Source organism: Rhinoderma darwinii, chromosome 1 (genome assembly GCF_050947455.1).
Source record: "Rhinoderma darwinii isolate aRhiDar2 chromosome 1, aRhiDar2.hap1, whole genome shotgun sequence".
In the NCBI taxonomy this organism is placed as follows: Eukaryota; Metazoa; Chordata; class Amphibia; order Anura; family Rhinodermatidae; genus Rhinoderma; species Rhinoderma darwinii.
In genome coordinates, this window is record NC_134687.1 from 449611760 (window position 1) to 449626670 (window position 14911).

Sequence of the window (14911 nt, forward strand, 5' to 3'; positions counted from 1 at the left end):
CTCACACTGAAGCAGCACTGCACACATTAATCCCCGTTCCAGGCTGCCAACATTTATACACGTGACAACTGCATGGGACATTGGCAGTTGGAATGTATATAGCCGTATGCCGTCGTGAAGGGGTTACGGGTCAGGTTTCTGCTCGGACTATCCTTTTTCAAAGAATGTTATTCGTTGGTTTTTTTTTGTTTTCTTTAACTCCGGTAAAGATTTTTTCGCAAGGGGTGGCTCACGTGGTTTCTTCCGAAATCCCACTGAATCCTGGGATCTTAAAGGGAAGGTGTAATGTTTTATTATTTTTTTTTTTTTATTATATTGCTTTTAATATGATATCAACAAAAATTTTGTGTTCTCATTTTTTACTTTTTACTGTATTCATACTTTTACTTCTCTATGGGGGCTGCCATTTCTTTTTTGTCATCTGTGTCGATTAACGACACATACAGAGATGCTATACGGCACATACAACCCCATAGAGAATGCGAACGGGAGCCGTTCTATTCTCAGAAGTGTGCGCCGTCTGTGTGGGAAGGGGGCATGCGCCGCTCCCACACAGACCAAAACGAAGCTCGTTCGTAGAGCGAAATCCGGCGCCGTCTTCATGTGGACCGGAAGCCGCTGCCGGACAGTAAGATGACAACTTTCGGCCGCGACTTCCGGCCATATGTTCAACGAAGCGAAGGCGCAAGGAAGGGGAGCGTAGGCGGCAAGAACTTTTAGACCAGCAGAGGCGGAGGCAGGAGCAGGTAATTTATGTTAGTGTATGATGTGAGTATTCTGTTTGTGTGTTCATGTGTGATACTGTCTACTGAGCCCTGTATCTAATCCTCCTGCCACTGTGCATTCGCTCAGAAAATGGCGGCACACCTTTTAGGAGGTTTGAAGACATTCAAAAACCCCTCCTTCTCCTGGCACTAGCCAGAAGAAGGGAGGGGGGATTGTGTGAGGTCACTAGAGGAGAGTGTGTCCACCCCAAATTTGCAGCATAAATCAATGAGGTTGCTTTACCACAGTGACCATGCTGCAATTTTGCGAACTGTTCCCTCAAGTGGCCAGCACATGGAAATGTTATAAATTAGAATCTAATTTATAATATTTCCTGACTTGTGAATAAATTAAAACAATGTGTAATCACTTATATACTAATTGTTTAACTGAAGAAAAAATAATAATTTCTAGTGAAACATTCCCTTTAACTTGGTTTTGTGTGTTCTTCAGTCCCATCCCTTTTGAACCCTTAAAGTGTAGCTAAAAGTTTGACAAACTTCTGACATGTCATAGTGACATGTCAGAAGTTTGGATTGGTGGGGGTCTGAGAATGGAGACCCCCACCAATCGCTAGAATGAAGCGCTCGTGTGAGCGCTCAGCCGCTTCGTGTCTGGCTATTTCCGGAAATAAATGTATCAATAGAAAGTCTATGAGCCCGTACTCTAATACATCGGCTTTCCGGAAAAAGCCGAACACACGACGCAGCTCAGTACTCACACGAGTGCTTCAGCTGTTTCGGTGTAGCGATTTTGTGGGGGTCTGAGTGCTCGGACCCCCACCAATCCAAACTTCTGACATGTCAGAAGTTTGTCAAACGTTTAGCTACACTTTAATTGAAATATCACTCCTGTCCTGAAAGGTTGCTTTCCTTGTGGTTATTCTGTCCATTAGACGGGGTTCGGAACTGGCTGCTCAGTTCTGCAAGTCTCCTCTTCTGATTATTCATATGGATAAAGTGGTGTTCTGTCCTGTCCCATCTTTTCTCTTAGAAGTGGTCTCTGCCCTCCAAATCAACAAGGATATAGTCTTTCTTTCCTTCCTCTTGCTCCTCACCTGGGTTTTGCATTGTTTCGATGTGGTTAGAGCAATCCTCCTCTAACTTGCTGCTACTGAGTCATTTAGACGCTCCCAATTCTTTCTTTTTTTTTCTTTGCCCTGAAGGGCCTCGCAAGTGTGTTTTGGTTTCTTTTTGGCTTACTGCCTATTGGGTGCCTCTTGGGCGGTGAGGCATCAAGCTTCAGTCGCTCAAGTCTTCAAGGCTGCTGCCTGGGCTTCAGAGAAAACCTACACAAAATTTGGTCTGCAGCCAGCTGTGTGTTTAGGCAGGTTGCATGGCTGTTTTTCTTTTACCCTCCCACTGGGACTGTCTTAGAAAGTCCAATGATGCTGTGTCCCCAATAATAATAATGCGAGAACTAGATTTTTGTACTTGCTGTAAAATCCTCTTCTCCTTGCACTTGTTTGGAGTCACAGACCCCTGGACCTTTGGTTATGGTTGGTGTGTTTTTTTTTGTTTTTTTTTCTCCCGGGATCGTAGACCTGTTGGTATTTGTCTTCTCCTAAGGGCATGTTCACATGGCCTATTTTTATGCAAAAAAATACGAGGTTAATTTTAAAAAGAAATCCGCCTTCTAAAGCGGGACGTTTTTGGAGAAATGTGTGTATGTGTCCGTTATAGGACTTGTATTCTTATTTACTGTTCTCTCTGAGTTAGTGGGCAGAGCCTAACCACTATCATGTTTTATATACACAGCACACGTAGAAATAGAGCAGGATTTTCCTCTTCTATCGATCACATCTATAGAGGATGCAGCAGTATAGAGGAGATTATACCGCAGCATTTATTTTTTACACTGCCCCTCCTCCCCCATCCCCCTCCATAGACTTCTAAGGGCAGGCTGGGAAGAGACACCCCCCCCCCCTCCCCACTTTCTGCAGTCTGTGAATTCTGCTCTGTAATCGGGGACAACCGCTTGTGGACAGCTGATTACAGGAAGGGAGACACCTAGTGGCAGTAACTTCACACATTTGCATGGATAAAACCACTCCAATTTTGAATAATTTACTTACGATTAAAATTGATCTATATCTGGTATACTATTCGGTTTACATGAGTTGTTTAAAAAGTTAGTGTCCATTTGAAGTGTATTTTCAAATTTATTTTTGGGAAATGTTGAAAATAGCTTAAAAATTGCCTCAAGAAGTGACGTGCGCTTCTTCCTTTTTTTTTTTTTCTTTAAGCTGTACATTTATGCAACGTTTCAAATTATGCCTTGTAGGAAGTGCGCAGTTTTACCATTTTAAAGCAATCAAAGGCTATTCTCAGGTGATTTCAAAGTGTATTTTGAAGCATAATACGAGCGTCTTCTGCTCCGAAATACGCCGGAAAATAAGCCGTGTGCACATACCCTAATGATTCTATATGAACTGATTAAGCCAGTGTCTGTGGTAAGGTACGGCCTGCCTGGGTGAACTCGAGACTTTTCCCACCTAGCGTCAGCCTCCCAGTAGCAAGGTCCTGTACCCATGGTGCTGTGTCTTCCAATGAATTGAACGACAGAGGGTTTTTATAGTGCGTACAAAAACCCAATTTTTCAGCCTAGAGGCATCCAGTGTAATTGCAGTGCAATCGTATTCACCCAGTTATTACTTAATTGGGCCAAAAAAAGACTGAATAGAATATTTGTATCTCGCATTCTGACAATGTTTTGCCCAGTCTTTTTCTCGCTCCGTATGTTTTCTCTCATTCCATGTTTTGTGTTTTTTTGTTATCTCTCTATTTTTATTTTTTTTTGTCCCTACTTCTCCCAAATTTCTCATCACTCGTTGGCTCCCGTGTGCCACAGCTGGAAGCGCTTCAACACCGGCTCAGTGTGTCCAGTACTTTCTACATTAGTCCTTCTCTGTCCGGCTCCTTCCATTCATATCAAGTACTTCCAGTTGTCTGGGACACACTTCTATGTTGTAAATTGTAGCTGTGGGGGAAGGATGGGGATTCTGCCATTTTACATCACTTTAGCCAATGCAATCTAGGGAATGATGGGCACAGGCTGCATTAAGGGCTCTAACAGTTGTTTGACTATGGTGTATTGCTGCAGCTTTGCTTCTTTATGATTTTATGCTTCCGTAGATGCTAACTCTCTTTATGCCTTTCAAAATAGCATTTTATTTCTCTTTTTCATAGCGGCTTCAGGGGGGGTACACTTTGCCTTTTTTTTTATTGGCTGGGACTGTGATCATCAATCAACTGCTTTTGCTCAACAATGTATGATTTTTGGATATAATTTGTAACCGGAAATTGCATTCATTCTCATTAGTAATCCATCCCATGTAGAGCCCAGCAGAGAAATAACGTGGTGGTACATTCTACATAACCGTACAAGAAATGCCTTTAATCCATTAAGGATGTGGCCTATTTTAGTCTTCAAGACATGGCAATTTTTTTTTTTTTTTCTTCCAGGTGTTTTTCTTTATCTTCGTGTACTGAAAGCCATAACGTTTATTTTTATAGTTTTTTTTTTATAATCTTTTTCGTCAGCGTTGCGAGAGGAGTTGTATACTTACCATTCAGTCGAATTATTCATTTATTGTTGCGGCAAGACAAGTAAAAGCAGTATGGATGGGGAGCTCATGCCTACGACCGTTTCGCGTGTGCCCACACTTGTTGTCTTGCCACAAAAATAAACGAATAATTCTACTAAATGCTGAGTGCCGTGGATTTTCTCTACCAATATTGCTGAACCTATACTTAGCCTTTTCACCACTGAGCACCACCTGTTGTGGATTTAAATGAATTTGTTTAGACACATGCTTCTGTCTATTACTGGGACTCATGGTCCTTCAGGAGCCAAAGCAGTGCCGATTTTTTTTCCCTATCTTCTGGAATTAATATATATATATATATATATATATATATATATAATTTTTATTTTTATTTTTTTTTAAGCAGGATGAAGGCCCCATTGTGAGGCCCCTGGCTGCCATGACAAGTAATTGGCACGATGGGGTGACAGAGGGAGCCCCATCCCTCTGTCTAACCACTTAAGTGCCGCAGTTGCTATTGACCGCAGCATCTCAGGAGTTAAGTGGCCGGATCTGCTCGTGAGCCAGCGCCATCACTGTGCTCAAGGTGTATGGTGACTTGCGGGAACGAGCAAGCAGCTGTGCTGTACCTTCATGGCGTAAGGCGTTGAGGGGTTAAATATAAACCACAAACCTAAACAAGTCTTTTAGGCACTGTGATTGGCTGCTGGGCCTAAGAATTTAATCTACTGGGTAATAAGAATGAATGTAGTGTACACTAATATTTTAGGAGTCTGACTCCCCATATTCAAGTGCAATGCTTCTTTTTATTCTCTGGCTTTTTGCTGCTCTTAGTACACTCATGGAAGATTTGCACAGTAGTGAAGTTACCCTTTAATACTTGATTTGTAGGAGTCCTTCCAGCCCACAGAGGAACATGTCTTATTGATCAGAGTTCTTGTGAAACACTTGCACACCTTTGCCAATAGCCTACGACCTGAGCAGTCATCCGCCTCTGCTCACTCTCACGCACCAAGTCCAATGGAAGAGTTAAAAAGGTGAGTGGGTGTGTTTTTTGAGTGTACATCGGTCTGTGAAGTTTTTAACTAGCCTAGCAGAACATTTTCTATTCCTTTTGTAATATAGTTTGTCATGTAAGGCGAAGTTCACCTGTGCACACGTTTGTGGTATACGACGACGTATACATTTTTAAAGTTACAAAAAACGTATGCATTTGTAACCTACGCTTACGTTTTTTTGAAGTATACATCTTATACATTCTTGTCCGTCGTTCTACAACCGTATACAGTGTTTTTTGTTCTTGAGCGAACTCAAACTTTGCAGTCCAGATTTCCCATATATGGTGCCAAAAACTTAAACCCTACGTTTGCGTACGTAAAATGTATACGTTTGCATACGTTGTCCATACGTTGCATATTGACTTCAATACAAGTAAAAACGTAGACGTTTTGGAAAAGTACTGAAAAGCGTAGTAGACTACGCTTTTCAGTACATGAGGGGGGGAAAAATATAGACCGTAAGCACACAACGTATGAACAAACCACACTATTAGGGCATCCGTCCTAACCATAGAAATCAATGTATGCGCTGTTACACTTTTTGACACTGTTTTTTTCATGTCAAAACCTTCACGTCAGACGCACAGTAAAAACGAGATGTGGACTTGGCCTTAGAAAGATGTTCTAACATCGAACCCCTCCTCAACAGCAAGTCGAACCAGTGTTCTGCCCGTGGTATCAGCAGTCGAGCTGGTAACTTCCAGCTGGTGAAAGGGGGCACACGTATTCCAGAGAAATGTGGCATTGCACTGCATCCTTTCAAATAACTGTGCAACCATGTAATAAAGTCTCCGAGGGAGAGATGCTCTCTACTCTGGCTAATAGAGGGGTCCAAACTTGTCCTAATGGGGTATGTGAACAGGTTGTCCAGTTAAGTTACACCAGTTATTTATTACCATAGAGGCACCAATGGTAGTATAGTTCCAAAGTTATTCAATCTACTGCTAATATCAATAATCTAAGTTTCTCATGCTTTTTTTATTTCTTTTTTCCTCTTGCTTCCTTCTTAGGGTTGTTATTCCAAGATTCATCCAGCCAAAGCTGTACATCTTTCTACAACATTGCTTTGGGCACTGGCCTCTGGATGCCTCCTTCAGAGCAGTATGTGCATGTACATTTTTTACGGGTAATTTATAAAGGCTAGTGGGGGTAAAAAAAAAGTATTGCTGCCCAGGATAACCAGATTGATGGTTGCTTTAATTTTTTACGTGAACCCCCTTCACCATACGAGTTGTATATTTAGGTCATAGGCAGGGAGCCGTTCCCACAACCTAAAGTGTGTTCAACTGTGAAAGGATAAGGCCTTATTTACACGAATGTGTTAAACGTCCGTGTGAAGGCCATTGAAACAACGGCCGTCACACAGACCTTTTGTAATTCAATGTGGCCGTTCACACGTAATTTAACGGACCGTGTGAAGGGTCTGTGAGAAGATAGGACATGTCCTATCTTTTTTCCACGCTTTATGCATCCCTCCATAGACTCTAATCTATGGGGGGATGCGTGACATCGCGTCCCGCAGTGCAGCGCACGGATGCACCTCGGGCGTGAAACTGTCCTCAATCCAAAATTGAGTAATTCCTCTTGTTATATTTGGCAAATCAGTACCCCTGTTCCTTTGGACACTTCTTTTTGTACATTGCCCACTGAGTATTTACATTTTATAGATTGGTAATATATGAAAGATATCTCCTCTTTTCAGGTATTGGAAATGTGGCTGAGTTACGTGCAGCCCTGGAGATATGTTTCAGAGAGATCTACTTCACCTCTAAGCAATGAACTACAGAACCGTGCAGAAAAATGGTGAGTAGATACCAACAATGACTCGTGTTACATAGTAAGCACAGTTTAACCCCTTAGTGACCAGCCCATTTTAGGCCTTAATGACCAAGCTATTTTATTCGTTTTTCTATAGTCGCATTCAAAGAGCTATAACGTTCTTATTTTTTCGTCTACATAGCTGTATGAGGACTTGTTTTTTGCGGGATTAGTTGTGCTTTTTAATGGCACCATTTTTGGGTACATATAATTTTTATATTAACTTTTATTAACCTTTTTGGGGGGGATTATAAAAAAAAACTGAAATTCCGCCATTGTTCTATGCGTTTTTAAATTGACGCCGTTCACTGTGCGACGTAATTAACATGTGACCTTTATTCTATGGGTCGGTACGATTACGGCGATACCACATATGTGGAGGTTTTTTTATGTTTTACGACTTTTGCACAATAAAAACACTTTTGAACTAAAATTATTTGTTTTTGCATCGTCGCTTTCCAAGAGCCGTAATTTTTTTATTTTTCCATCAATGTAGTGATTTTTTGGGCTTGTTTTCTGCGGGACAAGACGTAGTTTTGAATGGTACTGTTTTGGGGTACATGGGACTTATTGATTCATTTTTATTATGACTTTTTTGGGGGGCAATGGAAAAAAATTGCAATTTCGCCATAGTTTTTGGCGTTTTTTTTTTACGGTGTTCACTTTGCGGTTTAAATTACATATTAACTTTATTAATGGAGTCATTACGGTCGCGGCGATACCATATATGTGTACTTTTTTTTTTTTTTTTACACTTTTACTAAATAAAACCACTTTTTATGGAAAAAAATGGTTTTATTTATTTTTTTACTGTACTTTTTATTAATAATCTTTATTTCACTTTGATGACTGATTTTATTAGTCCCACTAGGGGACTTTACTGTGCGATATTCCGATCGCTGCTATAATGCTCTGGTATACTTCGTATACCAGAGCATTATTGCCTGTCAGTGTAAATCTGACAGGCAATCTGTTAGGACGTGCCTCCGGCGCGTCCTAACAGGCATATGTCCAGGGCAGACCTGGGGGCTTTTATCAGTCCCCCGGCTGCCATGACACCCCATCGGAGACCCGCGATTTCATTCGCGGGCCGCCGATGGGTGACAGAGGGAGCGCACTCCCTCTGTAAACAAAGTTAAATGCCGCGGTCGCTATTGACGGCGGCATTTAACGGGTTAAACGGCCGCGATCGAAGTAAACTTCGATCGCGGGCGTTGGAGCAGGAGCTCAGCTGTCATCAGACAGCAGAGCCCCGGCTCCTGCCTGCACGGGAGACCCGTGCAGGACTTAGACTAGGCTGACGTGAAAAGGCGTCAGCCTAGCCTAAAGCCCAGTAGTGAATCACGTTAAAACACGTATTAGTGGTCACTAAGGGGTTAAGAACTACATATGTCCAAGTATAAACAAGGGATGGGAGAGGATGTGGATGAAGGAAAGGGATATGGTTATGGTTTCTTCGATATTGACTGCAGTTGCTGACTAGGTGGGAATGTGGCTGACACTATACACCAGAAAGTGTGTGTGTGTGTGTGTGTGTGTGTGTGTGTGTGTGTGTGTGTACACACATCGCTAACCCTGAATGAAGTGCTAGGACTTTTAACTCTATTTGCACCCTGTACCTGGCAATCTTAGGATGTGTGGCAAAACTACCTAGGATAGCAATTACGCTGCAGGCTACTGTCCATGCTTTTTCTTCCTGAAAGTTGGGAGGTAAGCTGTCGCATTGTACTCTACTTACCACCAGCTCCGTCTTGCTGCGTACCATGAATAAATGAAGCAAAGGGCTGTGTGTTCTGTTATTTAAAAAAGTTATCAGTGTTGGACAATTCTTTTTCCAATATAACCTTAGAGGAAAAAAATAAATATCAGGCTGAATATGTCTATTTAGCCCGGACGTTACATGTCAGATTACACTTCCCTCCCCCCGGGTGTCGCTTTTAAATAGGATTTGTCACCAGACTTCACAATGCAAACTGCATACATTATGAAATCGATCTCTTAGACCTGATGAAGCTGGTGTACTTACTTTGAAAATTAATGTCAGAATATCTGTATAATCCTTTTTGAAAGTTTTCCTGCTTGATATTATATTGAACGTATTAGGAGTGCAGCTCAAGCTATTAACATGCCATGTTAACCGTACAATACCTTCTCTCACTGGGCTTGTTGGACAAGTGGCTTGTGTATAAGTGGAGTTGTTAAACCAGAGTTAAATGGAGGAATTAAAGTCCCTGTAAGTACTCGTCTTTTCTTTTACTTTTTCAAAATTGTTCACGGTTCTTTGTAATTGGGATAATGGACAGCAAGACTGGAGGTTTTCTTCAGTGCAGTTTCCCATATGTATGCACGACTGGAGCCAGAGTTCCAGGGTGAATACCTCCGTGGCAGATGTGAGCAAGTTGTGGAAGCTTGCATTTGAGATCTGTAGGAGCAAAATGCAACAGTGAGGGTGATTGACAATCTTGAGCGGAGCATGCTGCTCACTGAGCAAGCAGTGTGGTAGATCTGAAGGGTGAAGATATGGGTCAGCAGGACCAGGCAAGTAGCTGGGTTAATGTAGTTAGGGGCAGAAGAAAAGGAAGGCCACTCCTGTTTCGGTTATGTAATATATCTCAATATAAAGTTCAAGTATATAAATGCCAAAAAAGCCAAGTTCTGAACATGTAGAATCCCTAAATAGTGGTAATGGGGAGTTGGTCACAGGGGATCAAGATAAGGCAGAGTTAGTAAATGGGTTCTTTAGCTCTGTATATACAACGGAATAAAGAGCAGCTGATGTAGCCGGTGCCAGTGCTGTTAATATGTCAGTTGATATTCTGAATTAGCTTGGACCATATCTACATTCAGGCAAGTTAACCAGTTCAGGATCGGGCTATTTTGCGCCTTCAGGACCAGACACCGTTTAGCCATTTTTAGCACGTGTTAGTTAAATGGCTATAAAGTTTTTATTTGTTGGGCTAACGACGTGATTTTTGCGACATTTTTTCCGTAGACAATGCAGGTTTCATTTTTTTATCGTTTTTATACACACCTTTTTTGCTATTTTAGAATTTTTATTCATAAAGTTTGAAAATAATAGTAAAAAAATAAGCTTTTTTACGTTTCAGCTATTTTTTTGGGGTAATAACATAGTTTTACTCTAAAATAGACCTTTTATTTGTGATCGTCATTGTCTACCGTAAATTTTAATATATTACATGTCTATATTAGGGTAATTGGGTCAGCGCTAGCGTTACAACAATGATTGGCGGGGGGGGGAACGTTTTTTTTGGGGCTGGGTATTTTATGTGTATTTATTATTTCATTTTTTTTTGCACTATACTTTATTATTTTTTTATTACTATGGTCTGTCCCTCAAAGGTCAAAAAAGACCTTTGGGGAACTTTATATATATTTTTTCTTTCTTTTACACCATCTTTTCCACTGTAACTGGAGCTGCACAGCAGCCCCAGTTACAGGGGAAATCAGCCCTCTCATAGTGACGATTGTCACTAATAGGGCTGTGCTGGGTCTTGTAAGACCCAGCAGCAGCCTGCCACTAACGGCACCCGGCAATCATGACCTGTCACATGATCACCGGGAGGAATAGAGACAGCGCCGCTGCTGCTGTCTCTATTCCTATACACAGCGTTCATTGAACGCTGTGTAAAAAGACATTGGAGAAGACAGAAGCAGTGAAAGCTGCTTCTATCCTCTCCTCAGGGTCCCCGGCAGTCACTGACAGCCGGAGACCCGACATTCAGCTGCCCAATCGCGCGGGCAGCAAGTTAAAACCCGAGCCGTAAAAAGTCTATGGCTCGGGTTTTAAGGACCCTGACCGCAGGCCGTAAATATACAGCCAGCGGTCGGGAACCAGTTAAATAAAATTAGATGTGTACAAGGCTCCAGGACCAGATGGGTTACACCCAAGAGTTCTTAAAGAACTTAGTTCAGTTATTTCTGGCACCCTCTTCATAATATTCAGAGATTCTCTAGTGACTGGTATAGTGCCAAGGGACTGGCGCAGGGCAAATGTGGTGTCTAGTTTAAAAAAGGGCTCTAGGTCTTCCCCGGGTAGTTTATAGACCAGTAAGCTTGACACCCATTTTGGGGAAAAAAATTTTGAGGGACTATAAACAGGAGTATGTGATAAAAAATAGTATTACAAGTGACAGCAAGCACGGATTTACTTACAGAAGTTGTCAAACCAACCTGATTTGTTTTTATGAAGAGGTGAGCAGAAGCCTAGACAGAGGGGCCGCTGTGGATATAGTGTTTTTGACTTTGCAAAGGCATTTGACACTGTCCCTCATAGACGCCTAATGGGTAAATTAAGGACTATAGGTTTAGAAAGTATAGTTTGTAATTGGACTGAGAATTGGTACAATTATTCTGCCTGTGTAAACGTTTAAAATAAGTTTTAATTATCAAAATTTATCATTAAAAATAGTAGGGCATAGGGGGGCGGAGCTTGCCGAGCAAGGTGATGGACGTGTAATCCCGGCGCTCCACACTACATCCACCGATTCTTCAGGATATTGCCCACTTCTTTCGGCTAAAATGGTGAGGACAGGACGAGATAAGTCCAAGGAACATGCAGGTACCCCCAAATCCCACAAACAATCGTCCGACATGGACAAATACTTCGGCAAAAAGATGTCGCCTGCAGAGAGCAGATCCAAGATGGCGCCGACATCTTCACGCTGTGAGCAGGGAGAGGATTCAGATAGCTCATGTGCGCCTTCAGACTCGGCGGGGGATGCAGACTCTGTACCGATATCTAGGGCTTATCTGAAGAAAACACTGCTTCAGGCACTTATGCCTGTGATGAAAGACTTATCAGATATCAAAACCGATATGCATCACATTGGCCATAGAGTAATGGCGCTGGAGGAGGCTCACATTTCTAATGCTAAATATGGTGTTTCGGTTCACCAGGAGCTATCTGCTCATCACACGCACTTGAATAATCTCTATCTTCACATGGAAGACCAGGAAAATAGGAGTAGACGGAGGAATGTTCGCCTTCGAGGTATCCCCGAGTCAACTGACCATGATGCCTTACCTGCAGCGGTGGATTCTATTTTTCGCTCATTAATAGGTCCCGAGCTGGCTTTGGATATCACAGTAGAAAGAGTACATCGGGCCCTGCGTCCCAGGCCTGGGGCTGGTGAACCTCCACGTGACGTCATATGTGGGATCTTGAGTTATGTTCACACGGCGGCCATTTTAAGAGCTGCAAGAGATGCTCCGGAAGTTGTATATGAAGGGACTAAGATCTTACTCTTCCAAGACCTGGCTGCGAGCACATTGGCCAAACGCCGCATTCTGAAGCCGGTTACAGAGGCGCTACGTGCTAAGAAACTACCGGTTCGTTGGCTTTATCCATTCGGTCTGGCTACAATGAAAGAAGGCCGGCAGATCACCATCCGCACACCTGAAGATCTGGACACTGCATGGAAAAAGCTGGGGATAGAGCCTATGGAGATTCCGTCCTGGATGCCGGTGTCGCTGGATTTGGGACTGCCTTCAGTGCAAGAACCGTGGCAAGCTACTCCCAAGCCCAAGTCTCCGAGAGGCAAGAAGACGCGTATGGCAGAGGACACTTGAATGATGTCTTAATGTGATTTAGTTTATATTTCTTCACAGAAATGCTGAGACTGTTGAGATTGTTTATATATGTTGGGCATTATATATTTTACTCAGGTAGATCCAATATACTGGGACAAATTCACGGTGATAAGGGGGAGGAAAGTGTAATACGGTTCTATGGGGGAGCTGGAGGCGATTGTTATAACAAGGATAAAGTCGGCCATGACTTGTACTCCCTTTATGTGTGTGTATTTCTCTCAATCCTCCAGTGTTATCATGCAGTGACTCAATTTAGTATTAACCCCTTCCCTCTTTAGCCACTTTTGACCTTCCTGACCGAGCCTCATTTTTCAAATCTGACATGTGTCACTTTATGTGGTAATAACTCCGGAATGCTTTCACCTATCCAAGCGATTCTGAGATTGTTTTCTCGTGACACATTGGACTTTATGTTACTGGCAAAATTTGCTCGATATGTTCAGTATTTAATTGTGAAAAACACCAAAATTTAGCGAAAAATTGCAAAAATTAGCATTTTTCGCAATTTAAATGTATCTGCTTGTAAGACAGGCAGTTATACCACCCAAAATTGTTTCTAATTAACATCACCCATATGTCTACTTTAGATTGGCATCGTTTTTTGAACATCCTTTTATTTTTCTATGACCTCACAAGGCTTAGAACTTTAGCAGCAATTTCTCACATTTTCAAGAAAATTTCAAAAGGCCATTTTTACAGGGGCCAGTTCAGTTGTGAAGTGGCTTTGAGGGCCTTATATATTAGAAACCCCCAAAAAGTCACCCCATTTTAAAAACTTCACCCCTCAAAGTATTCAAAACAGCATTTAGAAAATGTCTTAACCCTTTACACATGTCACAGGAATTAAAGCAATGTAGAGGTGAATTTTAAAAATTTCATATTTTTTGGAAGAAATAAATTTTTAGTACAATTTTTTTTATAACACAGAAGGTTTTACCAGAGAAATGCAACTCAATATTTGTTGCCCAGTTTCTGCAGTTTTAGGAAATATCCCACATGTGGCCGTAGCGTGCTACTGGACTGAAGCACCGGCCTCAGAAGCAAAGGAGCACCTAGTGGATTTTGGGGCCTTATTTTTGTTAGAATATATTTTAGGCACCATGTCAGGTTTGAAGGGCTCTTGCGGTGCCAAAACAGTCAAAATCCCCCAAAAGTGACCCCATCTGGGAAACTACACACCTCAAGGAAATTATCTAGGGGTACAGTGAGCATTTTGACCGCACAGCTTTTTTACAGAAATTATTAGAAGTAGGCCGTGAAAATTAAAATCAACATTTCTTCAAAGAAAATGTAGGTTTAGCGATTTTTTTTCTCATTTTCACAAAGACAAAAGGAGAAAAAGCACCGTAAAATTTGTAAAGCAATTTCTCCCGAGTAAAACAATACCCCACATGTGGTAATAACCGGTTGTTTGGAGACACGGCGAGGCTGAGAAGGGAAAGAGCGCTATTTGGCTTTTGGAGTTCACATTTAGCAGGAATGGTTTGCGGAGGCCATGTCACATTTACAAAGCCCCTGAGGGGACAAAACAGTGGAAACCCCCCACAAGTGACCCCATTTCGGAAACTACGCCCATTGAGGAAATTATCTAGGGGTATAGTGAGCGTTTTGACCCAACAGGTTTTTTGCATAAATTATTGGAAATAGGCCCTGAAAATGACAATCTAAATTTTTTCAAAGAAAATGTAGGTTTAGCTTATTTTTACTCATTTCCACAAGGACTGAAGGAGAAAAAGCACCACAAAATTTGTAAAGCAATTTTTCCCGAGTAAAACAATACCCCACATGTGGTAATAAACGGCTGTTTGGAGACACGGCTTGGCTTAGAAGGGAAAGAGCGCTATTTGGCTTTTGGAGATCACATTGAACAGGAATGGTTTGCGGAGGCCATGTCACATTTGCAAAGCCCCTGAGGGGAAAAAACAATGAAAACGCCCAAAAAGTGACACCATTTAGGAAACTACACCTCTTGAGGAATTCATCTAGGGGCGTAGTGAGCATTTTGACCCCACAGATGTTTCATAGAATTTATTAGAATTGGGCAGTGAAAATAAAAACAATACTTTTTCTTCAATAAGACGTAGCTTTAGCGCAAATTTTTTCATTTTCGCAA

General features: G+C 41.9%; 1 protein-coding gene across 2 annotated transcripts in view; it reads left to right on the forward strand.

Annotated features, from left to right (window-relative positions):
* Positions 1-14911, forward strand: part of SMPD4 (sphingomyelin phosphodiesterase 4) — a 72382-nt gene that overhangs the window by 23616 nt on the left and 33855 nt on the right. The window contains exons 10-13 of one of the 2 annotated variants that reach the window (XM_075831927.1): positions 3616-3699; positions 5204-5349; positions 6381-6471; positions 7073-7173. In XM_075831927.1, coding sequence (XP_075688042.1) covers positions 3616-3699; positions 5204-5349; positions 6381-6471; positions 7073-7173 — 422 coding nt within the window. The remainder of the gene's footprint in view (positions 1-3615; positions 3700-5203; positions 5350-6380; positions 6472-7072; positions 7174-14911) is intronic. The other variant, XM_075831935.1, reaches the window with a different exon arrangement.